The 26222-nt window shown below is 40.1% G+C and overlaps 1 protein-coding gene across 7 annotated transcripts in view; it reads right to left on the bottom strand.

The window, feature by feature from the left end:
- The window catches only part of dock4b (dedicator of cytokinesis 4b), a 169673-nt gene that overhangs the window by 46991 nt on the left and 96460 nt on the right, over positions 1 to 26222 (bottom strand). For all 7 annotated transcript variants that reach the window (XM_084710674.1, XM_084710671.1, XM_084710670.1 and 4 more), the window contains exons 15-30: positions 25884 to 26046; positions 22119 to 22225; positions 19530 to 19683; positions 18216 to 18313; positions 16973 to 17056; positions 15614 to 15714; positions 14019 to 14100; positions 12651 to 12821; positions 9292 to 9484; positions 8535 to 8671; positions 5053 to 5187; positions 4076 to 4174; positions 2071 to 2165; positions 1163 to 1238; positions 507 to 607; positions 221 to 279 (exon numbers count right to left, since the gene is read on the bottom strand). In XM_084710674.1, coding sequence (XP_084566800.1) covers positions 221 to 279; positions 507 to 607; positions 1163 to 1238; positions 2071 to 2165; positions 4076 to 4174; positions 5053 to 5187; positions 8535 to 8671; positions 9292 to 9484; positions 12651 to 12821; positions 14019 to 14100; positions 15614 to 15714; positions 16973 to 17056; positions 18216 to 18313; positions 19530 to 19683; positions 22119 to 22225; positions 25884 to 26046 — 1855 coding nt within the window. The remainder of the gene's footprint in view (positions 1 to 220; positions 280 to 506; positions 608 to 1162; positions 1239 to 2070; positions 2166 to 4075; positions 4175 to 5052; positions 5188 to 8534; positions 8672 to 9291; positions 9485 to 12650; positions 12822 to 14018; positions 14101 to 15613; positions 15715 to 16972; positions 17057 to 18215; positions 18314 to 19529; positions 19684 to 22118; positions 22226 to 25883; positions 26047 to 26222) is intronic.

Below are 26222 nucleotides of genomic sequence, written 5' to 3' on the forward strand. Positions count from 1 at the left end.
TCAAGTGCAAACAAATACTGGAGAATTTATTTGCCTTGTCTTTCTCTGATTTTAGAATTGAAGAACGGTACTTTTGCATCAGAAGAGGAATAAATAAGGAGATATAAATGACAGACAGGTCTCATCTATAAGGACCGCATGCCTGCGCTTGTTTTAGAGGTATACCTGGGAATAAAACAGTCCATATGGACCATCTGCAATGAGATGTATATAATCTTACCTAAATTCTGCCACATGCTGAAGATCTCACAGCCCATCATCACCCTCATGTCTCCATACCTGCATGATAAAATATCACGGTTAGACGTGTGCAGTTAGACGTCTGCTTGCTGCAGGCAAACACCAAGAGAAGCTGCACAGAACTGCATGTTAAGCACTCATTATACTGTATGTGGCCTACAGGATACTCTGTGTGTGGGCGTGTGCGTGTGTGACAGACAACGGGAGACGGACAGGACGGATTGTTGAGGGAGCGCACGGCTCATTACAGGCCATGCACAACTTACTTTTCCAGAATCTTCTTCCTCTTGGAGGGAGAGAAGGACTCCAGCTGAAGACAGGGCTGGTTGATGAATATTACAGACAGATAGAAGTACGAGTCCCACACCTGCAAACGACAGACAAAAATAGCGTCATGGCAAAAATGTGTGAGAAAAGTTCCTCCTCCAACTTTTTCAGGAGTTCAGACAAAAAAAAAGATCCACTGATTCTTCATATTTGAGGTTTAACAACAGCTCTTTATTAAAGTTGCTAACAAGCTGAGCATCCTTTAAACCTGCAGTCAGATCTAAATACACTGAATATTGAAAACTGGACGAAGAAATCTACAGTATTACAGTACAGGAACAAGTAAAGCCTCTTTACCATTTAATTAACTCTCTTCTCTCTTGTGTTTTCTTGCCTCTCTGGTTTTGTGTTCAGCTAATGTTATTGTCTGCATTAAGCTTCTGACTAATGTTATTAGCTCTGTCGTATGTCTGTGTCTTCACGAAGGCTTTTGTTTTGAAAAGTGATGCATGAAAATAAATAAATTCATGACTTGTATTATGAATGCCTCTCTGTGTGTGTTTGTGCGTGAGTGTGTGTGGGTGCACTATTGTTACAGCATTTCAGAAGTGAAGCATTCTTCAGATCCACGCTCTCACGCACACATTTCTCCTACCTTATAGTCGAACTTGTCATTGAGGAAGTTTTTCCTCAGAGCTTCGGAAAGGTAGAGGACAGTTGTGATGATGACGCTGAGAGAGCAGGAAAAAGAAAGCGAAAGGATGTGGAGTGTTATTGTGTTACCTTGGAGGAAAATGCATCACCATGAACAATTTGCATTTTAATGCTAAAACACAACAACAAAACGCAAAAAGAAACATTTGTAATTAGATTCTACATTGATGAAGGTCATACATAAAAACCCAAATGAAAAAACAGAAACAAAAAGAGAGCAAAGTGGCCAAATCAGCGCTATCATCCACAGACTCTGGTGCTTTTCCACCAGAAACACTACCAGATACAAGATTTTCATTGACCTTTATGTTTCAGATCAGCCATGCGCTGCTTTTGACAGTGTCCTCCAAAGTGGAGCAGTACTTTAGCCTTGGATTCACTCTCATTTTTTTCAATGGCGACTGCTTGGTTAAATGTTTTCCTTGTATTTGCATCCCAACTTTGTTGCTGAAATCTAGAAATCTAGAAGCTGTTTACCTTGGATTAAAATAAATTGTAGAGTTGGGACACACTTAGCAAATGGAAGCTCTCTGATTTAACTAATTGTCTAATTGATGTTTTAAATATCATACCGTGGTATCCTCATGACCTACAGGGTCTAAGACGTATATTATGCTGTCCCCAGTTTTATTTTTGGGGTTAGGGTTAGCTTCATTGTAATCAATATTAAATATTTAAAGCTACAGCAGGTTAAATATTCAAGTCCGTCCCTACATGTTGGAGCCCTTGGCTGCTGCTGACTGAGAACCTTTGTTGCATGTCACTCCCCTGATTTTTTTTGCTGTTCGTTTTTTTCTATCACGTCATCTGTGTGTCCATGTGTGCACATTTGTGTTGTGCGTTACTTACTTGTTGGTGACCAACCGCATTACGGTCCAATCTTTAGGAAACATCTCTGGTCGGATTAGAATCCGGAAGACCGTAAAGATCTGAAGAAGAAAGTCCTGGAACGCACAAACACAAACGCATCAGAAACATTATCATCAATGAAGGGACAAACCAACCAATCCATCAGAATCAGATTCCTCAGAGATGCTGAACTCCTTTTATCGATGCTGGAATGTTTTTTGAGAGTTGCAAACTGCAAAACAGTGATTATTTCAAGTAAGGATGGAAACACACATATTTCTAAACAACATGAGTATAAAATCCAGGAACACCATGTCTTTGATTTTCTACACACAAGTGCCAATGCCTCCCAGCCGAGCAGCATGTCCATTATTGCGGGTAAATATCTCCAGGTATAATAACATTAGCACCAGCACCATGCAGGCAGGATTAACAGATCCTTTCTTTGACTGAGTAAATGGAACCGAATGCTGTACAAATATTCTCTTTTTTCATCCATTTTAAATGTTGACAGACACACAGCTAGCTCTAAAGTGACAGCAAGCTTGAATAAAACTGGGAAGGAATCAATAAGAGAAACAATGAAGAACTGGACAGATAATCACAATTGATAATTGCACCAGTATCAATACAATCTTATCAACTGCCTACCGTAGTTATCATGGGAAACTGAAATCAGGGTCAGGCTTGGTCCTGAATTTCGTGCATCGAAAGTCTTGCTTTGTGCAATTTCCCTCAGTTTCTATTTGCTGAACACTCAATGCTTCATTTTGATCAGTAGATTAGGATTTAAGACACTTATTGATCAACAGGCTTTGTTGCCTACCTGTAATTTACATGTTTCTAATTACAGGGGTGGACATGAAGAATTGCATTGTGGGATCTGTTACAGACACACTATGTTTTTAAATCCACTGAAAGAAAATTGAAGGAGAGACGTGGTTGTTTCTAAAAAAAAAATGTATCTCTCAAAACTTACTTACATACTAGAATCAAACAGTCAGTTTCTGTCTCTCTCCATGGTGCTGAAATCCCAGTACAGTAGTTGTTCAATCTGTTCCACTTACTTTGGATACTTGGATGATAAAAGTACAAGGGCCCGAAAATCTTCTTTTTCGAATAAGAGCTCTCAAGCTAACAAGAGCAGATCACCTTTCTACTTTTTCTGACATTCAGCAAATTGATATTTCTCACTGGAGTGAACTTGTGACCTCATTAACTTTCTCTGCCTCTCTTCTCCTGCACTCCCATCTCTCCGCTCTTCTTCTTCATTATGTAACCTGCCACGTCTGACTTTGCAGCCCAGCAGAGCAGACAGAGGACACAGATACTGCATATAAACGTATACGGCAGATATGTGTATAAACACCTCGCAAATGTCTGCAGCGGCACTGAGTGAGTCAGTTTGAAACTGGGAAGTTTCTGAAAATTATTTAGAAAAAGAGACAGAGAGGCGGAGAGGCAGAACGATGACTCAAGTAGAGCAGGAGGAAAAACAAATGCTGCGCAGAAAAACACAGATCCTCACGACAAATTTTAAAAAACAGTATATATATGACAAAATATCCCTTACTCTCTACTTCTCTACCCAGCAGACATTATTATATTTTTATTTTTTGATCAAAATTATTGCTGTCTCATTTCTTTAAGTATCACTCTGCCTTATATATCTATATCGTTATATCTGTAAGCCTGCTACCCACTAGCTAAACTACATTAAATAAAAAGCATAATCACCGTTTCTACTAAAAGATAATTAAAACGACCCTGGAGATCAATTTGCAGCTCATGTTTAATCAACAACACAAAGGTTACTTTGTTAGCAGCATGGCATTTAACAGTGTATGTGGGAGTCAAATATCTACCCTTGGATTTTAATTTTAATTTTTATTTTTTGTTCACTTTCAGAGTCAAATAAGGACACAATCGGGGGTAGAGAGTGAGGGAAACATTGCACAGAGACAGATACGGAAAGAGAAAGAGATGATGGATGCGGTGGTCTCACCCTCAGGTTGTCTTTGCCACTGAACGCCTGCAGCAGCTGCTGGTAGTGTCTGTCGCTCATCTGTCGCAGAAGGGCCAATAAACACGCCACAAACTCCCCCTGACAGGAGAAAACATGACGTGAGAAAGAGGCAGACGGAGAGAGAGAAAAGTATGTGTGAATTTTAACGTTGTGGTACAGTCAGGATTATCTTCAGGGGTGCCCTAAATTACCAGATTAATCGTTAGGGTTCCTGCTCTTTTACGGAAAACGTTTTCTTTTCTTTTTCTTTAGTGGAAATGTTATCCAGAAAATATGAGAATGCTGAAATAATTTTCCAGGACAATACAAGATTTTCCAGGAAATTTACCTTTTTTTCCTAATTTTCCACATCTTTTCCATGACTGGAAAGCTAGTAACCCGTTTTCCAGGTTTTCGGGATGATGGGAAGTGTAATTCTACTATCATGCTTTAAAACATCTATGCAGAAAGTAGTAAAATAGGAGGAATTTTCCTTTAATGATGTTCAGGAGAAATTAGAAAAAGCTCAGAAAACACTGAACTATGGTGCTTTTGCTGCTTTGTAGCACTTGCCAGACAAAATAGTAAAGGAAGCACTTTGTTATATCAAATTTAGAGAATGCCATTTATTCATCTCATCTGGTTATAATTGTAACAGCATCAGTAGGGCTCAATTATAAGTGGAACAATATTCCACTCTTCCTCTATCCTCCTTCATCACATAATAATGATGATGACCATGATCACATTATTATCCACTTCACCGTTCCCCTGTTGTGCTGTTTTCTATTATTAATCTTAATTATTGCCATTAATGTTAATAATGTTAGTGGAATTATAGTCGCCACAGCAGCAACTCAATTTAAAACCCATAATTACTCTTGCACATTTTGCTCAGTCCCAAAACAATTTATAGTAGGAGGCGCACACACACAGACTGGACTGGCACATTCTGCACAAAGTAAAAACACACATACGGTGACATCCTGGAACTGGAGTCTCATGGTGGGTCCAGCAGGCTGCGGCCGGTTGCTAATTTCCAGGATGGTCCGCAGTAAAACTCCCAGCAGGCTCTCTACAATTAGCTCCACTTCCTCCGAGACCACCGGCTCCTACACAAGGGACAAAACACTCTGTGAAGGACACGTAACAGCAGCACTTAACTTTTAGGTTGTGTTGCACCAACAAGGATTAATTTTTAAACCTAATTAATAATGATTTAACTTTAAATTATGTTGCAACTTTTAAACAGGGGTGGAAGTAATTAATAACAAATACTCAAATTACTGTAATTAAGTAGTTTTTTGAGGTACTTGTACTTTTATGGGTAGATTTTCAAGTCTGTACTTTTACATGTACTCAAGTATTCATTATGCCATGTAATCTACTTAGTTACTTTTAAAATCATAGTTGAGTACTGAGTACAATTTGAATTAATATCCAGACCTTTTATCTGCATTTTTGTAGCCAACAAAGTGATTTGGTGGCAAAAAGCCAATGAAAACCAGGACATATGGACAAAAAACAAAACAAAACAAAAAAATGTATATTTAATAACTGATCTTTAATTGATTTTTCATTAAGAATTTAACCAATTAAAAATGTATTCATGGATATTTAATCAATCGTCGTGGCAGTAACTGCACCTCATCTAGCTTTGTTTTGTCTGCTGGAGACATTTGCTGAATAAGGAAATAAAATAAGGGGAAAAAACACTTGTTTTGTATCAAATCAATTATTAATGATTAATTGACTGTTAGTGTTTTAACTATTGGTAAAGCAAAATACAGAAAAATTAAGAGCCATAGTCTGGAGAGGTGATGGTAACATCATCATCATTTATACTTTTACTTAAGTATTTTTCTGACACTAGTAATATTTTAGCAATGTAATAGTACTTGTACTTGAGTACAGATTTTCAGTACTTGTTCCACCACTGCTTTTAAACCAGCTTAAACTTTAAACTTTGATGCAGGGTCAACTTCAAACTTACACGAGATTCAACTTCTTCTTAGCTAGCTAGCAGGCAATGTAACATTTTGGTAACTTTTAAAGCTAGCTAGCAAACAATATAACTTTTTAAAAGCCTTTTAGTTATTAAGCATATGCTGTAACTTTAGTTTTTTAAATCTTAACTCGCTAGCATCTTTATACTGATTTCAGATTACATCACTAGATTAGTTTAAGATTAGTTAAATTAGTTTAATTATGCAACAGAGATCTCTTTTTAAACCTGGTTTTGCTAACTGTGATTAACACTCATCTTTATTTAAATTATTCTATGCTGATCTTACCTATTCTTACTTTATTAGCAGAAAAGAAAAGGTATTTTTTTGGGCAAAAAGTTAATCTAAAATGTAATTTTACCCTTGAACTATGATCTATAGCTGACGTAATTCTGTTTCAGAGCCAAAGTCTGCACTCCTCGCTCTATAATCTTACTTTCATTGCAGTTTTAATGAGTCCTGGACCAGTAAGTGTGGGGACTAAGACGAAGTTTCAAGGCTAAGGAGCAACATTTTGAAACTCTAAGTTGACAGAGAGGGAGGAGAATGGAAGAGAATAAAGAAGGTGGAATACAAAGGAGAAAGAGACAGTTAAAGATTAAAAGCAACTCGTAGAGAGTTGAGAATAAACTGGTGTGTGTGTGTGTGTGTGTGTGTGTGTGTGTGTGTGTGTGTGTGTGTGTGTGTGTGTGTGTGTGTGTGTGTGTGTGTGCATCTCCCTCCAGTCTCTCCCCCCTGACAAGACAGACAGGTCTTGGACAGAGCGATAATGAGAAGGAGCCTCAGACTGGCACATTGGCTGCCACTGCTGTCACTTCCCTTTAGATGTGGTGCCAGTCTCTCAGTGTGTGTGTGTGTGTGTGCGTGCGTGTGTGTGTGAGTATATTGTCACTATGTGTGTGTCCTACTGGGTGCCTTTACCACTAGCTGCCCCTCTGGCAGCCAACAGTTCAAGCCAGGCGTCCCAAGCTGCTACACACACAAGCCCAAGTCAGACACGCACACACACACACACACAGCTCGAAGTGACTGCCACTTCGACAATGGCCACTGCTAAATTGATGGGACTCATTACTGGACTGCACCGCTGCCAATGCCCTTGTTACCAAGACTAATTGACCATATACACACAACAAAGCAATCTGCTATTGCAATGCATTGGCGAGGAAATAGCTGTAAGACTCATTTCTCCAGCTTTCACTTCCTTTTAAGTTATTTTCAAGTTATTATGGTGGTAATTCCCTCGTACAGACTCTTGTCTGGGTATAAAGTCAATTCCTCCATAATAAAATGTAAAAGTCACTGATCTTTAGCTTTGAAATCTGGCTTTCTCCAGCTGCAACTGCAGTGACAACACAGCAGAACTTAAAGGAACAGCTTGACATTTTGGGAAAATACGCCTAGTCGTTTTCTTGCTGAGAGTCAAGGTGGGAAGATTAATACCAATCACATAACTGTATGCTAAACATGAGGCTACGACCAGCAGCTGGTTAGTTTAGCTTAGCCCAAAGACTGAAAATAGGGGGAAAGAGCTAGCCTGGTTATGTCAAAAGGTAGGGGTTGGCTATTTTCCACTTTTAATCAACCACTATAGCTGATGAAAAAGTATTAAGTTTTATTCATGTAATTCACATATTCCTTCCTCACACGTTTTCCTGGAAGTTTAAGCAACTAGTAACTAGCTAGCAACAGCTAGCAAGACATTCACTGTTATCTTGAATAGAAAATGGATTTCTCCGCATTTGACCATTCCTGGAAACATTTAACTTAATTCACAGCTCTATGCTCGATAATATGTCTTGTGTTTTTAGACATTTCAATGTGGAAATGTATGTATTAGAGCTTATTAGTCACTGGTCTCTGCTGGTTATCAAATAATCTGTTACTAACGTTGCCTTCAGGTCATATCAGACTAGGGCTACCCTTACAAAAATGCAATGCATTTCACAGAGAAACTGGAACTTCTTGTTTTTTAGCTGCGTTATTGTTCACAGAGCAGTGCAACAGCAGGGCAGGCTGTAAACTTTATAAACTGAGTCTCAAAATCACCAAAAAAGACTAATATAACGGCGATGGGAAGGGAGAAGAGTGAGTGAGCCAGAGCTGTCAGTAGCACGGCAGGAGAGACGCTCTGTAGTGTGCTGGGATTTTATACCTCAACCATAAACAGGAGGACACAAGCCTATATTTTCTCTGACTGTGTGGATCTTTTCACAGATGATAAAGAAAGTGCTGCCGTTTCCCCGTTTCCAGTCTTTGTGCTAAGCTAAGCTAACTGTCTCCTAGCAGCAGCTTCATATCAATCATAAAGCCATGAGTGTGGTATCAATCTTCTCATCTAACTCTCAGCATCAAAACAAACAAGCATGTTTCCCAAAATGCCAAACTATTCCTTTAAGGATGAAGTGTGCCTGTGCGGCGTGATGGTGACCAATTACCACCGTCGCACTCACAGCCGTGCCGTTTTCCTCCTTCTTGATGAGCGACAGCATGCTGGTGAGGATGCGGGCACACATGACCAGGTCTCTCTGCTCCTGCATGTGCGCCTGGAGGACCCGGAGCACCACGGGCAACAGGATGCACCGTGACTCTGCAACACACACACACGCACACACACACACACACACACACACACAAAATTGTCATACATCAAAGGCATAATGAAGAATAAACACACCAATCTTCTGTGGCTGTATTAGTTCTTGTTTTGCACACAATGTTTCTTAAATATAATTAATTGTGTGTTTTGTCTTTAATGTGATTTGCATGAGGGATGTTTTTCTTGCCACACGTAGCCTTTGGGAGTGCTGAAAATAAAACATTGAGTAATTTGCTTCGGTTTGCAGCTCGTATTAGGAACAATTTAATGACATGAAGTTGAACTGTAGGTGTTCTCAAATGACACCACTGCAGGAACAGTATAATATGGATTAATGGCCTGTTTGTACATGATTCAAGACAAACACACAGTACAAGTGATTATTTTCTGCATTTTGAGGATGAATCTCGTTGTTCAAATCTGTTTGTTTCCCTCTGCACTGTTTGTTTTTCCTGTGTGTTCAAAATCTGTGCGCAAAGCGTTTTTGTGCTTGTGTTCTTTGCTCACAAATGTTTCCGTGTTGGGTTTTCTGTGTGTTTAAAAGCTTTAATTCTGTGTTTGTATCAAAGTGTACATAAACTGTGCATCTGTCTGTGTGTGCAAGTCTTTACCTGGGTTAATGTAAAGCTGGCTCTCCACAGTCTTGGCAATGCACTGCAGTTTGACAGCCTCCAGGGGGCAGTCAGCGTGGACGGTGGTGGGCAGGCTGCCCAGCGTCTCCCTGACAAATCCGGCCACCTCCCGCACCGTGAAAATCTTCAAGAGCTCGCCGTAAATGGTGGGGAATGTCCGCAGGAACACCGCCTACACAGGATGGGGCAATGATCAAGCATTTGGAGGTGAAATCAAACGGACACCATGAATACATTATCATCAAAATAACCTTTTTTTTTTCCCTCAAAGACGCGAATCTCTTTAAAGAGAGTTCACAGGCAAAAGCATTCAAGCTGCAAATGAGCCTGAACAGAGCAGTTTAAGATATGAATATGCATGTTTAATATAGTGTTTGTTCAGTAATTTCAATACATTTTCCACTAAATCAGCATTACATACTGAGTGTTAATCTTGTACGGGGTGATATGGAGTTCTTGTGATGCTCAATGGGCCAAGCTGGCAATAACAAATGGTGTTCAGTGGCTCAGGGGCTCTGGTTAATTAAAATTAAATTTATGCAAGAATCCATTAAAGGGAGTGTTCATATTTTTTTGAAGTGGGGTTGTATTAACATCAAAATCAATATCAGTTTAAGTGTAAGGTATATTGAGAATATTTTCACCACTTTACCTTCCTGTCAGACAACGTTTTTCAACAGGAAACCATGGTAACACAAGCGAAATATCCCTCTCTCCAAACCAACTAGCATATATTGGCAAAATCGGTAATTTTTTTCTCGTCTACAGTCGCCTCATTTGGTTAGCTTTTTGTGTTATTGTGTGACTCTGGTAATTTTAAATAGTTAGTTTGGATTTATCAAAGTCACACAATAACACATACAAACTAACAGGTCGAGGCAGCAGTAGAGAAGCAACTCCTGTGTCCTGTGAGGTAAAATATCTGTTTTAAAAAGAGTGATATAACAGGTTCAGTTTCCCGCTGGAAAAGGCACATCTGATGGCAAAGTAAAGTAGTGTAAATATTCTAAATATAGTTTGTACTTAAACTGATACTGATTTGTTTTGTTTCGGGACTTTTTTAAGCTAGCTAAAATTCATTTTGCTGCTGACCCTGTTATCAACAGTACATCGTTCTGTTTTCATCAGTAGCTGAATTTGAAGAAGATATTTAAACTAGCTAGCATGAATGAGAAGAAAACTGTAAAGTGTGAAAGCGTATTTATATAAGGAAGGGTAACCATAACACTCTGTTATCTTATTTATGGAGAACTATTTTACTGGGAAAATATAAGTAAATATGAACTATTCTGCTATGTGTCTCTGCCTCAGATGAGATTTAGCAGGATCTCTGGCAGTCAGGGATTATGTGGATTCAACTAGAGGACTACCACTGTCTGTCACCTGTTTGTAGCTCTCAGTCTGATGCTCTTTATTCCTGTCAAGATCTGACAGATTCTGTCCACACAACTGAAAAATGAAGATTACTAGAATCTGAAAGGTGTGTCACATTTTTCTTGGAAAATCGGGTGGAGGATAGGAGGTATTTATCAGCACAACACTTTGTTTAACTGTCACAGGTGTTTGCTTTTGACAAAAAAACAGTTCAGATAGAGAAACAAGGAGTTTTAGAGTTCTACTTTTAAGCATACAATTCATGCACTTTCAAAACACCTAAACCAAAAATTTGCAAATTCTCAAAGCCTTTATCATGACATCATTTGTATGAACCCTGCACGCAACTCATATTTATCTTTTAAATTCATATCAAATATGCTCTAATTACATTATTTTCCTTCGGTAATCCATTTATGTCGCCCTGTGATGAAAACTACAAAACCTCACAGGTGCTAAATTATGTGTACGTGGCTCTGCTGTTTATGTGTACGTGTTTGTGTGTGTGTGCGTCCACATGTCGCAGATTAACTTGGATTAGCATTAGCCTGGCAAGCATCTCCCCGCCGCTATTGTTGTGTTGAGAATACAGATTAGTCTGGATCAGAAGTCAGCAGAGGGATGAAGTGGAGCTTTTCAGGCGGCATGGAGAGGGCACAGCTGGAAACACTGATGGTACACCGAGGTGAAATTAGTACAAAGTGAGAGGAGAGTCTAAAACAAGACCTCTGGTTTTGATAACTCAACTCTTTCCATCTGTCTTGGGGTATATTGCACTGATGGTTCTGCTGAGCCGTGAAAAGAAAACCTCATTTGAACATATTTTTCCCAAATGCAAGAACAAAGCATGTGTTGGGGGTTCACATGGGTGATTCAAACAAAGCAATAAAGGAAAGAAATTATTAACACACTTTGGGGAAGCAGCACACACACACACACACACACACACACACACACACACACACACACACACACACACACACACACACACACACACACAAACACACAGTTATAGGCAGGTTTTGCCTGACTTGAGTGCTGAGAGGAACCTGGGATAAAAAAGCTACAGTTGGCAACTTCTATGAATACAACTTTTTGTCATATTTGAAACCACTATAAATAAGCACTATAACCACATATATTTGAAGTCATTATATTCTCACACTAGTACATATCGAGCTCCTCTTGCTTCTCTGAAAGACTCAGCTGTGCATGAATGAAACCAACCAATCACAGCCAGTTGCCAACCCAAAATGTTGCCCGAAATATCTTATTTGTTATTTATCTATTTTATGTGCAGTAGTTTAATTGTGTGTTGTTGTTGTGTTACACCAACAAATGGAGCAGAGCAGAGGAGACAACTCCGTACATTACTGCATCCCATCAAGTGTAATTTATAAATATAATCCATCTACATTCAAAGATAGACAAATGGAGACCCCAAGCTCCAAAATACATGTCACAAACAACCAAACAAACAAACAAAACAGCTGAACCTAAAAACAAAAACAATAAGAACGAGAGGGAGAACATGGAGAAGGCAGAAGCAAAGACGAAGAAGAACAACACAGATGCTCACATGTTCTGCAGATGTGTAAATGAAGACAGAAAGACACAACCACACAAGCAGCTGGTGTGTAATTAGGATTATCTTTGGTGTCTTTAGCTTATTTGTTTTGGTCTTGTTTCGAAATCAGCGAAGGCGGCTCCCCTGCTGCGCAGACCTCCCAGCGGAAAAGGAAAAGCTGCCACAGAAATTCCTCCTCTGACTCCAGCCGCCTCTGGCAGCATGAAATTCAATTACGGACTATTTCTCACCTATCACAAGTGCATTAGCAGGAGTCCTCCAGAAAGAAAACATAATGCAAGTAACGACAGGCACACATTTACACATCACCATGTGTGTGCACAGAAACGCACACTTGTGACTGCAGAGGCACAGAAGATTTGAGACACACACACACCTGTGTTTGTGCGACGGGGCTGGTGCCTTTGTTTTCCTGCGAGAGGAAGAAGCGGATTGACATGAAGAGCTCGTGGATGCAGACTCGGAACTCCTCTTCATTTTGGCCCCCCGTGGCCAATGAGAAGAGCCGGCGAGACTGGATGATGTACTTGAAGATGTACTCACTGGCCTGGAGAACAGAGAGAACAGTCATTGTTTATCATCTGTGTTTGGTGACGGAAAATTGACCTGCAACTCAGACTTCCCCCTTCCAGTGAAAATGCTTATTGCTCTTTCCAAACCAACCAGTCTCTTTTGCCAAATCAGTAATTCTACCTGGCAGTTCCTGATATACCGCTGCCTTGATCTTAGTTTGATTGTGATATTGTGTGACTTCAGTGTTCCAAAGGATAGTTTGGATTCACTGAAGTCCCACTGTAACACAAACAAACATGGAAACAAAAGCAGATCGAGGCAGCAGTAGACCAGCAACTCCCATGTTCTGCATGGTAAAATTACTAATTTTGCCAAAGGAGCTTGGCTCGTCAGTAGAGAGCAATATTTGGCTTATAAAAGAGCAATTTCCTGTCAGAAAAGGCTGTCTGAAAAGAAAAGCGTTGAAAATATTCTAAATATACTGTAGATTTAAACTGACCCTGTCCACAGCAGTATATTACTTAGCTTCCATTCTGGTCCTCTTCTCTGCTTCTCCAAACTGGAGGCATGTTAACCGCCATCTACTGTAGGTAGTACACTGACTATCGATAAGTACCCCATACAAGCCCACTTCAAATAATCTGAACTATCCCTTTAAGTTGAATACAGTGGAGTTTATGTACTATACTACAGGATTTTGTAAGTGACTTGCTTTTTTCTGTAAGAGAGAAGCATGACAGCATTGTCTAACAACACATTTCTGATATAAATTTAAATGTGTCTAAAGGAGGCGCTTTAAAAAACCTCATGAAAGATATTCTATAGATCACACATACAAAGAAACCCTGCAAACAACATCTGCGGTTTTTACTTATTTATTATTTACTGCATGACACGGTAACATTTACTTGTGGTGCAGCATCTAGTCCGTGCATGATAAACGGTGAAACCACAGTACAAGCGTGTCTCTGACGGCGTGTCTGTGTGAGTCATTAAAATAATGCGATGTGGATTCCCAACACCAGAGGCAGTGCATTTCAGCTGATTAAAATTGCATGCAGCGTAATAGATTGAGGAGGGGAATAATGAATGGTGCTGCGATGTGTTCGCTGCTGACGGGGGGGATAAATTAGCAGGAGTGGCAGCAAGTTTGTTTGTTTGCATTTCTGGATGCATCTGTGTTGATCGTGTGTGTGTGCGTGCGCCCTGTGAGTGTGTGTTTAAGTCTCACCTTGAGCACCTGCTGTATATGATCCTGATGCTCTGCGTCAACAATGCGGTCCACGTACCACTTCAGCACTTTGATCAGGTCCCTGGAGAACACACACACACACAGACACACACAGTATCACCGCTCACCTCTAGCTACATTGCACATAGCTCCCCTCACTGGATTTAAACATAGATGAGGCAATGCAGAGTTTTAAAATGAAACACTTCATCACACAAAGTTTAAATCAACCTCTGAAGAACCTATCACTGTTTTACTAGTTTTTAGATATACAGCTGGTTTAAAGCCGGGGTAGGCGGTTTATTTTTGGTGTCACTGAGCAAAATTTCCATAATTACCTTTCAGCATAATATAATTCAAGTGTTCTGGGAGAAAACTAGACTTCTCTTCCTCCTCTCGGCTTTAGAAATTCTAGCCCATGATGAGAAACTGGCCAATCACGGATCAGTAAAATAGCCCTCAGGTCATCACATACCAATGCTTTGGGTTGGAGACTCACAGATAGTTGAGTGTTCAGTCTAATAGCCAACGACCCAAAGCATCAGCAGGGGGATTAACAGAGGCACAGTGCACTTGTTTTTAAAGTACAACTTTAGCGACAGTCAAAATGCATTGGTCATATTTAAGGCAACACCAAAAGCAATGAGGAGAAACATGGGATCCCCTTGGATTTTTGTCTGGGATTTGCAGAAAACCGCTTGTTGAACCTCCGATGACACACCTGATCCCTCGTTCACAGAGCGCAGTGCACACTTTGCATCTTCATCGTTGAATTTTTTAAAGTATTACCCCACAAAGCTGATGGCAGAAATCATGTTATGTTAGTCTAATTTAGATGGTAGAGCCACAAGTTACTCTACTAACTGCATTAACAGTCTGAAGTGTTTCATTTCATGGAGTTTTGTGCCTGTTAATCAATTAATTCAAGCTTTCTGTGTGTTCTATCAGTGGTTGGTGGCTGACAATGACAACTGAAAGAGAGGATTTTCTCATTCTAATCAGAGCTGAGTGTCACCTTATTCCTTATTAATGACTAAAGATAGATATATTATAATAGCGAAAACTGGTGATATGCATGCACATTTATTCTGTTAATTAATTAAGATGTGACACATCTAATGAAACAATATCACAGGTATAAAGACTTTAAAGCAGATGGATGTGGCAGTCGTTCAAAAAAGGAGAAGACAGCATCACCATGGTATCTTAGCAGGTACAGAGAGTGTGAAGAAGACAGCCGGTGTGAACAGCAGGTTGTGAATATGTGTGTGAATGCGTGTGTGTGTGTGTATGCATATTAAAGATAGGGGAAGGAAACAAGGAGGAAGGAAGCAAAAGCACACTACACTTTTCATCAGCCAGGGGGCACCATAAGCTTTCCCTTCCCACGTCTGGAGACTAAATCACAGCAGCAGCACAGAGCAGAGCTGCTGCCTCTCAGCACTGACGCAGGTTCTCTGACTGCCTGCCCATGTGACACGCCATGTCATTAGAATACAATAACACGGGTAAGGCTGCGTTGTCGTGTGCTCGAGGCGCTGCTGTAGCCTTGAACAGCCACACCTATGGCGAAAGAGGGCTAAAACATCAAATACCTATAGGACAAAGCTCCGGCAAAGTGGCTCTCGATGTAGGTGTCCATGACTGGTTTGAAGTGCTGGAATTTGCTGTCCTGGAGGAGGTTGATGATGTGGACCTGGAAATTAACAGAGAAGAATGATAATTAAAGGGTATTCCTTCATATAGAGGACTGGTCTTTTTCACCCCTTAAAATAAAGTTTCCTGTTTTGAACCTTAAGGAGCTTTATAGTTGGAAAACAAACTAGCTCCTTTACTTTATTAGGCACCCCTATACATTCAATACAATAAGTCTCCAGTCTTTGCACTTAGTTTTTTGTTGAAAATGTAAAAATCACCTTTTGTATGTGAACAAAATTATATTTGGTGTCATTTTTTCCAACTGGAGCTTAGTAATGTTACACTAGTTCATCATGGTTCTCTCCTGGAACTTGACTGGATGCTGTCAGATTGGTTCAAAACAAAGCAGATCTGGAGAATTCAGCAAATTGCTGAAAATGAGTTCATTCAGACAATGAAGGGGAATTAATAGATTTGTTGTACACCTTTTCACAATTGTACTTTTTAATTTTTGGGCTTAGGGGAAGGTTTCACGTATTTTCAAGTCAAATAGTTCAAGTTTGATTGCGTCATTGGTGTTTTATTACCTTTATTTCATTTTTTTTTTCTCAAGTCGAGTCTAAAGTTATCAAATGTGTGACTTCTTTGACTCAAGTCCAAGTCATGTGACTCAAGTACACACCTCTGCTAAAGGGATCTAACAGAATAAATGATAGTGAGTAAGAGATGAAATAAATAAATAACAGATATCAAATATAAAAGGTACGAGGATAAAACAGAATAAAAATATATATTAACATACACAGGCATTTGAAAATATAACAAGACAACCAAGCCAAACTGATTTTGACAGTGGCTGCAGGCATTACTATGTCTCCCCCGTGTCCAGGTTTTTGTGAAATGCACTGATTTGTCCGAGCACGTAAGAAAAGTCCACTTGTCGGACTCGCTGGATTGATCTCGAAACCACAAAAAGGAAACTTGATGACTGCACCGGCTCGCCAGACCTTTTCATCACTTACAACACCACACTGAGAGGAGGGAGTGTGTTCATGTGTCAGTGTGAGAGACTGATGTAGAGAGAGGGGAAGACACATGGAGACAGAGAGAAGGAGATCGATCACTCGCTCTATCAGCGCAGGGCAGCAGAACCAGGGTGAGATTGGTTCAGCGAGCTGTGTAGCGTTACATCACCAGATCTTTCTCCAACTGTGAGCTTGTGTTTCTGTTTTTCTGACCCAGATTGTTCTCGAAAAGGAGGAAACAGAAAATAGGAAAAGATCCATGGAAATCGCCGTACTGGTAGAGCAACTTACCAGTGAATCAAACACCTTGAGCCCATATCTCTGAGAGCTTTCATCCAGGATACCAAAAAGAGTGTCCAGGGTGTCTTGTAGAAACTGTGGCAGGGAACAAAACAAAAGGAGAGTTTGAATGCTGCATCAAACTGATCAAATTTATTGGGACAGGGGCATGTTTACCGCTGTGTTACATAATCTTTTCTTATGTAAGTTTTGCAAGTAAAATTCTTCCCATTCATGCTTCATATTAGACTTCAAGTGCTCAACAGTCTGGGGTCTCTGTTGTCTTAATTTGCTCTTTTTATTGCACCACATATTTTCACTTGCGGAGTGTGTCTTGGCACCAACTTCCTGAAATAAAAAGGGACGTCTCTGAAAAACTCATCATCTAGATGGTGGCATATGTCGCTCCAAAACCTGTATGTACCTTTCAGTGTTCGTGATGGTTTCACAGATGTGAAACGTGGACTCGCGAGACGACAGCACACTTTCCCACCTTCCATCATTCTATCTCAGATGAGTTCGGCCCCAGAGAAGCCAGCAGTATTTCTGGATGTTGGTGATAGGTGGCTTTGCATAATGGAGTCTTAACTTGCATTTGTAAATGCAGCTACAAACTGTGTTTATTGACAACAGTTTTCAAAAGTTATCTTGACCCATCTAGTGTCCTTTATACAGTTATGTGGATTTTTAATGCAGTTTTTAATGAACTGCTGCCTGAGGCGTTCAAGGTCATGGGCGTTCAATGTTGGTTTTCTACCTTGCCCTTTAAGTGCAAAGATTTCTCTGGATTCTCTGAATCATTTAATATTATGGATTGTAGATGGTGAAATCCCTAAATTCCTTGCAGTTGTGTTGCTCTTTAACTGTTGCGCTATTTGTATGTAGTTTTTCATAAAACGGTGAACCTTGTCCCATCAATTCATGCTTCCTCGACTAAGCCTTTAGATGATGTCCCTTTCATACCCAATCATGATACCAATCAAACGGTTTACCTTTTGAATGTTCCAAAATGGTGTTTTTGAGCATCCAACAACTTTGACAGCCTTTTGCTGTCCCTGTCCCAACTTTTTTGAAACACTGCAAATTCATATATGTGTAAATTTACAAAAAACAATAATGTTTATCAGTGTGAAGATTAAATATCTGGTCTGCACTTAAGTGAATTCAGGTTGAAAAGAAAGTGTGCACTGAAATCAAATCAGAAAACGATCAATACTGCCAGAATGCCAGATTAGTGGGAGCAATTCAGGCCTACTTTGACAATCTCCGAGCCATCGATCTCCTTCAGCTTAGAGAGGCTGTCGTTGATTCTTTCGGGATGAGCTCGCCACTTCAACAGGTCCAGCATATCACCTGGAGAGAAGATGAAAAGACAGAGGTACAGAGAGATATAACAGCAAATTAAGAAGATACAAATAAAATGACAGAGATCAAGGCAAATCTTGCATTTGCTTGTCAAGAAACACAGGATTATGAGAGCACCGTGTGCCTCAGATCACACAGCATCACCACACCCTTCAATTACAGCCCCAAAAACTCCTCTGAATCCAAACAAATGATGACATTTTCAAGTGCAGCGGGATGAAGGAGATAAAAAGTCATTTTCCTGAGCCAGGGTCCCCAGACATACACATGAATAAAACATAAGCCTGAAGAAGAAAGTCTTTTAGCTGTCTCTTTGGATTCTGTTCAACCTGAAGTGTGTTTTTTTTTGCAACTTTATGCACAAATTTGTGTCTTGTGTGCATGTGTTAAGGCACGTGCATGACTGCATTCGTTTTTACCAATCTGTCACAAATGTTTTGTCATCAAAAACTCTGCTGCAATACTTCTATAATCAATTCACAGATGACATCAAATGTATTCAGGAGGCTAACAGCATGGTGCAAGTAAAATGTAGCTTTTATGTTTATATATTCTAACATCTACTTAATGAGGTAAAAAATGATTTATTGTTTGCTGGATTTCTGCAGTGCTGTCTGGTAAAACAGTGACAGTGTCTGGTGAAGTCTTGAATGCATCATTGCCTCAGTAGAGAGAAACAAATGTCTCCCTTGATGCACATACTTCAATCTAAGATTATCAACGCTATTGTTTACAGTATAAATGAGGGCAAACATATTAGCGGTGAGCTAGTCTGCTGAAATAAGACTACAAATCCCACTCTGCAAGCAGATTTCTGAAAGCAGAAGGATTTATTAGCTGGTTAGTGAGCACTGCAAACTAGAGGATATTTCGACCACCCTGCTTATTCACAGGTTTTTTCACACACTTGGGTGGTTTGGATGGAAATGTCACCTTCTCTTCTGCACACTTGTCCCTCCCACTGTTTTTTTTTTTTTTTAACATATTGCATTTAACCGTTTTGTTAGCCTCTTGTGGCATGCTGATTACTCTTTTTGGCAATAACAGATCTTCCATTACTGCACAGAATCATAGAGCCACCTAGTATATTAAGGTACAAGCTAACTCCAATAACAAATGTGACAAGAGTTTTAGCGTAGCAGCTAAAAACAGAAACACCTCTTTGGGCGAGTGGCCAAAATGTCAATCCCTGAGTCTGGTTTACCATTCTGTGTGAGCTTGGTGGAGCAGAGAAAGCTGGTGATCCAGAAAGACTCCTTGGTGCCTTTCAGGGTCTGGTTGTTGGACGGGAGGTTGGCTTTGGAGAATGGCAGCTTCAGGTAACGCGAACAGTCTGCCAAGCTGGTGTTCTCTTCACACTGGGGGAAGAAAGGAAAGAGAAGAAGAAAAGCACACATTTCTTTAACTGGCACAGGAGTTTTATAGGAAAGGAGTGGAGGACTGTGACTGTAGGAAAGTGAGCCTTCCTATGTCCTGCCTCTTTTGGAACTTTCTCCTTTCCTGTTTCCTGTACATAGATGTAACGGTAGAGGTAATGTTCACTTTATCATCACATATAAAACAAAGGAATAGTGAGATTCAGTCTATGCATTTAACTCATCATAGTATCTGGAGCTTTTGGCAGTCACTGTGAAGTGCACAGGGACCAACTACAGTTTCACACCAGTGCCCTGATCAGTGGTATTATCTTGAGATTTAACCTAGCAAACACGTGCTAGGCTTGTCTATATAGTTAGCTAATATACATCAATCACTATTCTATGTCAGTAATTATCTAGCTAGTTAAATCTGTTAACTAATGTTAGCAAAACGCAAGCTAACTAGTTTCATCAGTCATGAACCTGCTACTTATCAAATGTTTTGTAACATTAGCTAACTTTAGATGCACATGTCACTTTTACAGGTCCAACTTGAGGGGGCATCCACGTGAATTTTCCCAGTCAGGAATTAATTTTTCCCAATTTTTCCAACACCACCTGGATGCAAGATGACATAAGCTAACTAATTTGAGCAGAACACTTGTTAACTAGCCAGCTAATCTACATCAATTGTTAGCTAGGCACTTACATCTGATGCAAGCTAGGTAGATAGCTTGCAAAATGCAAGCTAACTAGCTAGCTAGTCTACATCAATCATTAACTTGCTAGTTATATCTAGTGTTTACATAGCATTAGCTAACGTACGATTTCACTATCTGTTGCTTTTACAGATCTCCCAGCAACATCTTTTAACAATCTTCAGTATTTGGTTTTCTTCTCAAAATAGTCAAGTGAATACAGGAAACAGCAAAGGAGAAAGTTGGCCATGTTCTGCTGCTCAACTGGCATTGGAGCACAGAGCAAAAAGGGGTGGGACTAAGGAAGAGTCAGTTTGTCAAAACATTTCACTGGCTTTAGGCTGTAAATCAGTTATGATTGAGACATATAAAGCTCTTGCACATTATCAATCACAGAACTCTGTTGTTATTTTTGGGATTTCATGTGGAGCCTTGATGCACAGCTGAGGCTGTTTTAACTGAAGCCACCACACAGTTTGGACTGATTCTACTGTGTCTATTTTGGGTCTGAGGAGAAACTAGGCCATGCCAGTTTCATTGAGCTTTTCAGCAACTTCCATCTGGCATTAGAGTGGGCCTTTTCCCCTCTCAACGGTGGGAACACACACACGAGGCTACCAGCGTTGTCCTCTAAAACTGGCAGGCTCAGGTTAAAGGACGTTTGGTCGGACTAAATCTGGCCAAAGAAGACAATGAAAAGAGGAGTTTCTGTTTTTAAAGACGATGTAGTGAACAGGAAACATAAATAATCAGACTTCTCGTCACTGCTCTGCCTCACTTCCAATAAAATGTACGAATGCACTCCATGCTTTTCCTTCCTCCGCAGAAGCCTGAGGTTTATGCACACACCCTTTTGCCTGCAGCTGAGGAAAAGCATGTAGTCTGCAATTATTCTGAATTACACCCAAGACAGTCTTTGCAGTAGCTTTTAACTGGGGATGCTGGCCATTTTATTTGCTTTGGTCTTTTTGATGTGTCAAAAAACCAAAATGTGTGAAAAGATGAGTCTCTTAAGGTCTGTAAAGGTCACGCTAAACAGAGATAGCAAGAGAGCCGACTCAAAGTAAATGCTACCAACTGTCTCGAACACAAACACACATACATTCACACATAGTTAATTTAACCCCACAGCTTGACGACGTTACATAAGTGGAGGACATTACTCATTGGCTCGTCAGCCTGTAATGGAGTGATGTGAGCTGTTTGTCAGCCTGTGGAACCAAACTGTGTGATAACGGGATGACCGCATTTCACCGTTAAGAGCGAATGATTCACATAATCATATACAGTCTGTAATCCCGTCCGATGTAGCCTTGGCAACACCTGGGTGAAGGAAAACGGCGAGTCAATTCACTTAAGCTGCAATTTACCACTAAAGAGAACGACCGTGGGACTTTCTGTTCACTGAAATCTTTTGTTTTGAAATGGACTTGTCCTTTTAAATGCCACGTCAACTGTGTCATGCAAGAACTGGAGTGGAGAGGATGGTAACTTGAATTATCATATGAAGCAAATTACTACCCTGTTATTGACACGATGACGCTTCAACTGACAAATTTCTTAAAATAAGTGAAAAACAGTGAAATATCATTATCACATCCTATTAGTTCAAAATAAGACTCAATCTTGGCTGGAATTACACATCAAGAATATTAAACCCTGTGCAGGTGCCAAGAAAATATCCTTCGAAGCGTGATTCCATGTTGTTCAGTGGTGGTGAGGGTATGCTGTTATTACCTTATGGATAATGAGCTCATGGGTGCCATCTGGCAGAGTCCTGCCGTCCTCCTGCATCAGAGGAACAAAGGAGTAGCCAAACAGTTTCTTCTCTCCCTTGTCTTTAGCTGTCAAATAACAACACATGGACATGACATTGAGTCCAAAATACACAAGCACAGGCTGCAAGAAAATAAACAAAACAAAAGCTTGCATTATGAAAGCGATTATGCAACGCAAATTAATAAGTTGAACAAGTGCATATGATGCTCAGCCTCCACTGCAATTATTCTTCATAAAATGTAAACACGAAGCTGAAAAGGACTGTTGACACTATACATCAGCGCTGATGGCTTTACATTATAATGAAAGAGTGCTAAAGAAATATAGCAGTGTACCAGAAAAAGGCGAAGAAGAAGACATGGATGCAAACAGCTTTTTCAAAAAATAAAAAGTTAACTTTGGAAAAGAAATTCAACATTTTTGTTTAGCCTTAATCTCTACAAACAGATGTCTGCTCATCAACACTGAATATGAAGATATGGGACAAGATTTTGGTGTCAGAAACGCTCTGGTTTTCATTTGTAGTCTGAAAAGTATTAACCAATCCTTTATTTAAAGATTGTAGAACATGACATGCAGCAAACGAGCCACAGATGGGAGTCGCACCGGTGGCCGCTGCAGAGGCCTCAGTATATGCAGTGCATCCTCCTCAGCCAGCTACGCTACAGGGGCGCCCCTCGACCAATCACATTTGAGTAGGCTTTGGTTGCATGCAGGTAAGCAGTGCAAGCAAAAAAGGCGAAAAACACTCGCTGAAATGCAATCACGGCATCCATCAGTGACGTGATGATGTTTTAGGTTTTAATATTTTTTTAAAAATGTATCCCCTCGCTGCAACTGAAGCCCTGAAACATCGGCTGTAGCCACCAAACACTAAGTCATCATCAGACGATAGGCGATGGGTTCCGACATTGGATGATAAAGGTGCATCTTTACAACATAAGTCTGGATGGTAGCAATAAAACTTGACCCACACCCAGCATCACTGTTGCGTATGGTCAGAATCTGTTGCACCTGTAATCACACACAACTGCAGTATCAGGTTTGCACTGCGGACACCCCAAGTACACTGCCACACAACCCCAACCGCCCACACAAACAAAGAAAAAACAAGAAGTTTAGACGCTGTTAAATTACTCTTGGAGGGCCTGATTAAAGCTGGGCTGCTGTGTTTTTAAGAAGCTTTCTGAAAGCTCTGGGCATAATTTGCATTATGAACACATGTAATCTGATTTATCTGCTGCTTTGGCAATAAAGTGCTAATGTGCACACAGCGGGAAGTGAGAAGTGTAGTGTTTCTATTCCCTTTCATTGCAACACCAGTGATTCATTTAGGCAGCATCCACCAGTCTTCTGTGTGTGTGAGTGTGTGTGTGCGTGTGTTCACTCTCCCAGGAGAAGCACAAGTTGCACTGTATTAAACTTTTAAAATTGGTACTGCACCGTGGCCATTCTACGTCTGTCTTGCTTTGCTGTGATTAAGTTCTTTACACCGAGAAAGTTATTACTTACAAGACTCAAGACTGTAAACTTTTGCTTTTTGTTGCGTGCGGTTCTTTTCCGACAGGTTTTCCTAATCTATAAGCCCTCGTAGCCTTGGGCTCGAGGAGATTAAGAAAGATTAAGTGGTGCTGTGTGAAAGTCAGGCTTAGCTGAGCTCGGCAGGCCAGGTAGAGATTGATGAATGTTATATCTTGAAACCACTCTACCAAAAACACTGAGCTGTTAGAGTAGAATTTAATAGTTTGGGGGCTTGTTAGAAATTCAGGATTTTTAAGTGTAAAAGAGGACAGACTTTGGATCTTTATAAAAACTGCTCCTAGGGCAGGAATAGAGTTGCTAATAATAAAGTAATCGACTAATTTAAGCTTTTTTTTTTACAATTTTTTCAACATTGGTCGCACTTTTTATAGTACACAATAAGACGTAACAAGACTAACAAGCCTTTTAGACAGTATTAGATCCATTATGAGGCCCTTATTAAACTTAATTAGATTACAACAGAACTGTACTGTAAACTAAAGTGTATTATTTTCCACAGTTGGACCCTTATTACATTTTAATAGAGGGTAATTACGGACACATTACAAAAAACCTGTACTGTTTTTTGAGTCATTCAATAATACACTTTAGATTACAGTACATTTCTGCTGTAATGGGTGCGAAACTAACTTCTAATAACTGCGGAAATAATACTTTTTTGTTTACATTACAGTTCTGCTTTCATATGTTATCTATCTATCTATCTATCTATCTATCTATCTATCTATCTATCTATCTATCTATCTATCTAAGAAAGTATAATAAGGTTAGTTAAAGTTAGTGTAGTTTACAGTACAGTCCTGTGGTAATATGCCCTTAATTACCCTCTAATAAAGTCTAATAAGTCTTGTTATGTCTTATTAGTGTACCATTTTATAGTGCTCAGAAGTGTATAGTGTCAAATTAGGGTAGACTACTATCTAATAAAAAATATATTATTTCTATTTTTGTCTAATTTCATAAAAAGTACAGCTTGTTATGTCTTATTAGCATACTGTTACGTGTATGGTGCCTAATTAGGGTATAGATGTGTTTGTTTACTGTCTAATCTAATACAAAGTACGGCTTGTTACATCTTATTAGTTTATTGTAAAATAAAGTCTGACTGACATTGAATAAACAGTCATAATAAAACAAAGTACTGCGCTGCTGACGCTGACAGGTCCTTACAGCGCCCTTTAGTGCCATTTGGGAGCAACACCGGACTCCCCACAAACAAATTAATAATTTCCACCACTACATAATGAGTGCAAAAACAAGATAGCATTTGAAAGCATATTCATAAAAAAAACAAGCTTTCTGCTTTGCGTTAATTGAAAATGAGAGTGTGTGCTAATCGTGTCTCCTCAGGCAGGTTGTCCTCAAGTTTGGGAGCCCTCATATTACATGGAATATGGTCTCCTCAGTTTGGTGTCACCACAGGCTTAAATTGGGCTCTTAATAGGCAGCCCTTGGGTAGCAATGCTAGCACTGCCAGCAGTAATAAGGCTACTATATCTACTGCACACAGACACACAGCCTCTCAGCTTGGCTGCAAAAGGCATAATAATATCAGCTTGTTATGTGAGCGGCGACTCGGCCTTCTCCCTGCAGCCCCGAAAAAGAGGGTAAGCAAAAATGTGAGAGCAATATTTTGGTGATAATTAAAGTTTTGTCTCATTAGGAGGTGAGAAGTTGGACAAACTAGTCTCATTATGAAAACGCTCAAACAAGCGCCGGCACTTATACACTTGGACACTGTCTATTTGGGGATGGCAGCAGCCTCGGGGGTTGAGACTCGAGGGCTGGCAGATTCAAGTGGGCAGGAGAGTGAATGCTTATTGTGCTCTTCTCCCTCCACAACAACGCCTCTCCACCTCTAATTCCCATGGATAATAAACTGAAAGGAAAGCAGCACCTCAGGCATTAACACCCAAACAGCTAGTGTCTGAAAATGTGTAGAATTCCAGGACAAAATGTTCCTTTAAAGGAATAGTTTGGTTTATATGAAGTGGGTTATATGAGGTAATTATCTATAGTCAGCATATTACTTGAAGTAGATGGCAGTTGGCACGCGCCCAGTTTGGAGAAGCAGCAGGCACATCAATCTAGGCAGCGATGTACTGCTATGGACAGGGTCACTTTCCCTTCAACCTCAGATAGATTAATAAAGTGCATCCACGATCCCTGTTTCCCACTTACTGGAGCAGTGTCGGAACTCAAACCGGACATGCGACCCCCGAAACATGTCGACCGGGATGGGCAGCTTGATCTGCTCCGCCCAGCGGGGGCTGTTGTTGTGGTACAGCACCAAGGAGTGGTACTCATCCCCACCTGGTTCACCAGCGCCGGCAGCCACGTGACTCTGAGAGACAGACAGTGAGTAAAGACAGAGGTGGAGGGGGGAAGAATGAAATAAAGAAAAGGAAGCGAAGACAGGATATGAGAGGCCCCGGCTTGAGGAAGGACACAATGAATTAATGAGTCAGAAAAGATAGGAATGTATTGAAAACCGCATCACGGGTGCCAATAAATAGAGAA

The sequence above is a fragment of the Lutjanus erythropterus genome, chromosome 22 (genome assembly GCF_056507025.1).
Source record: "Lutjanus erythropterus isolate fLutEry1 chromosome 22, fLutEry1.hap2, whole genome shotgun sequence".
NCBI classification, from domain to species: Eukaryota; Metazoa; Chordata; class Actinopteri; order Lutjaniformes; family Lutjanidae; genus Lutjanus; species Lutjanus erythropterus.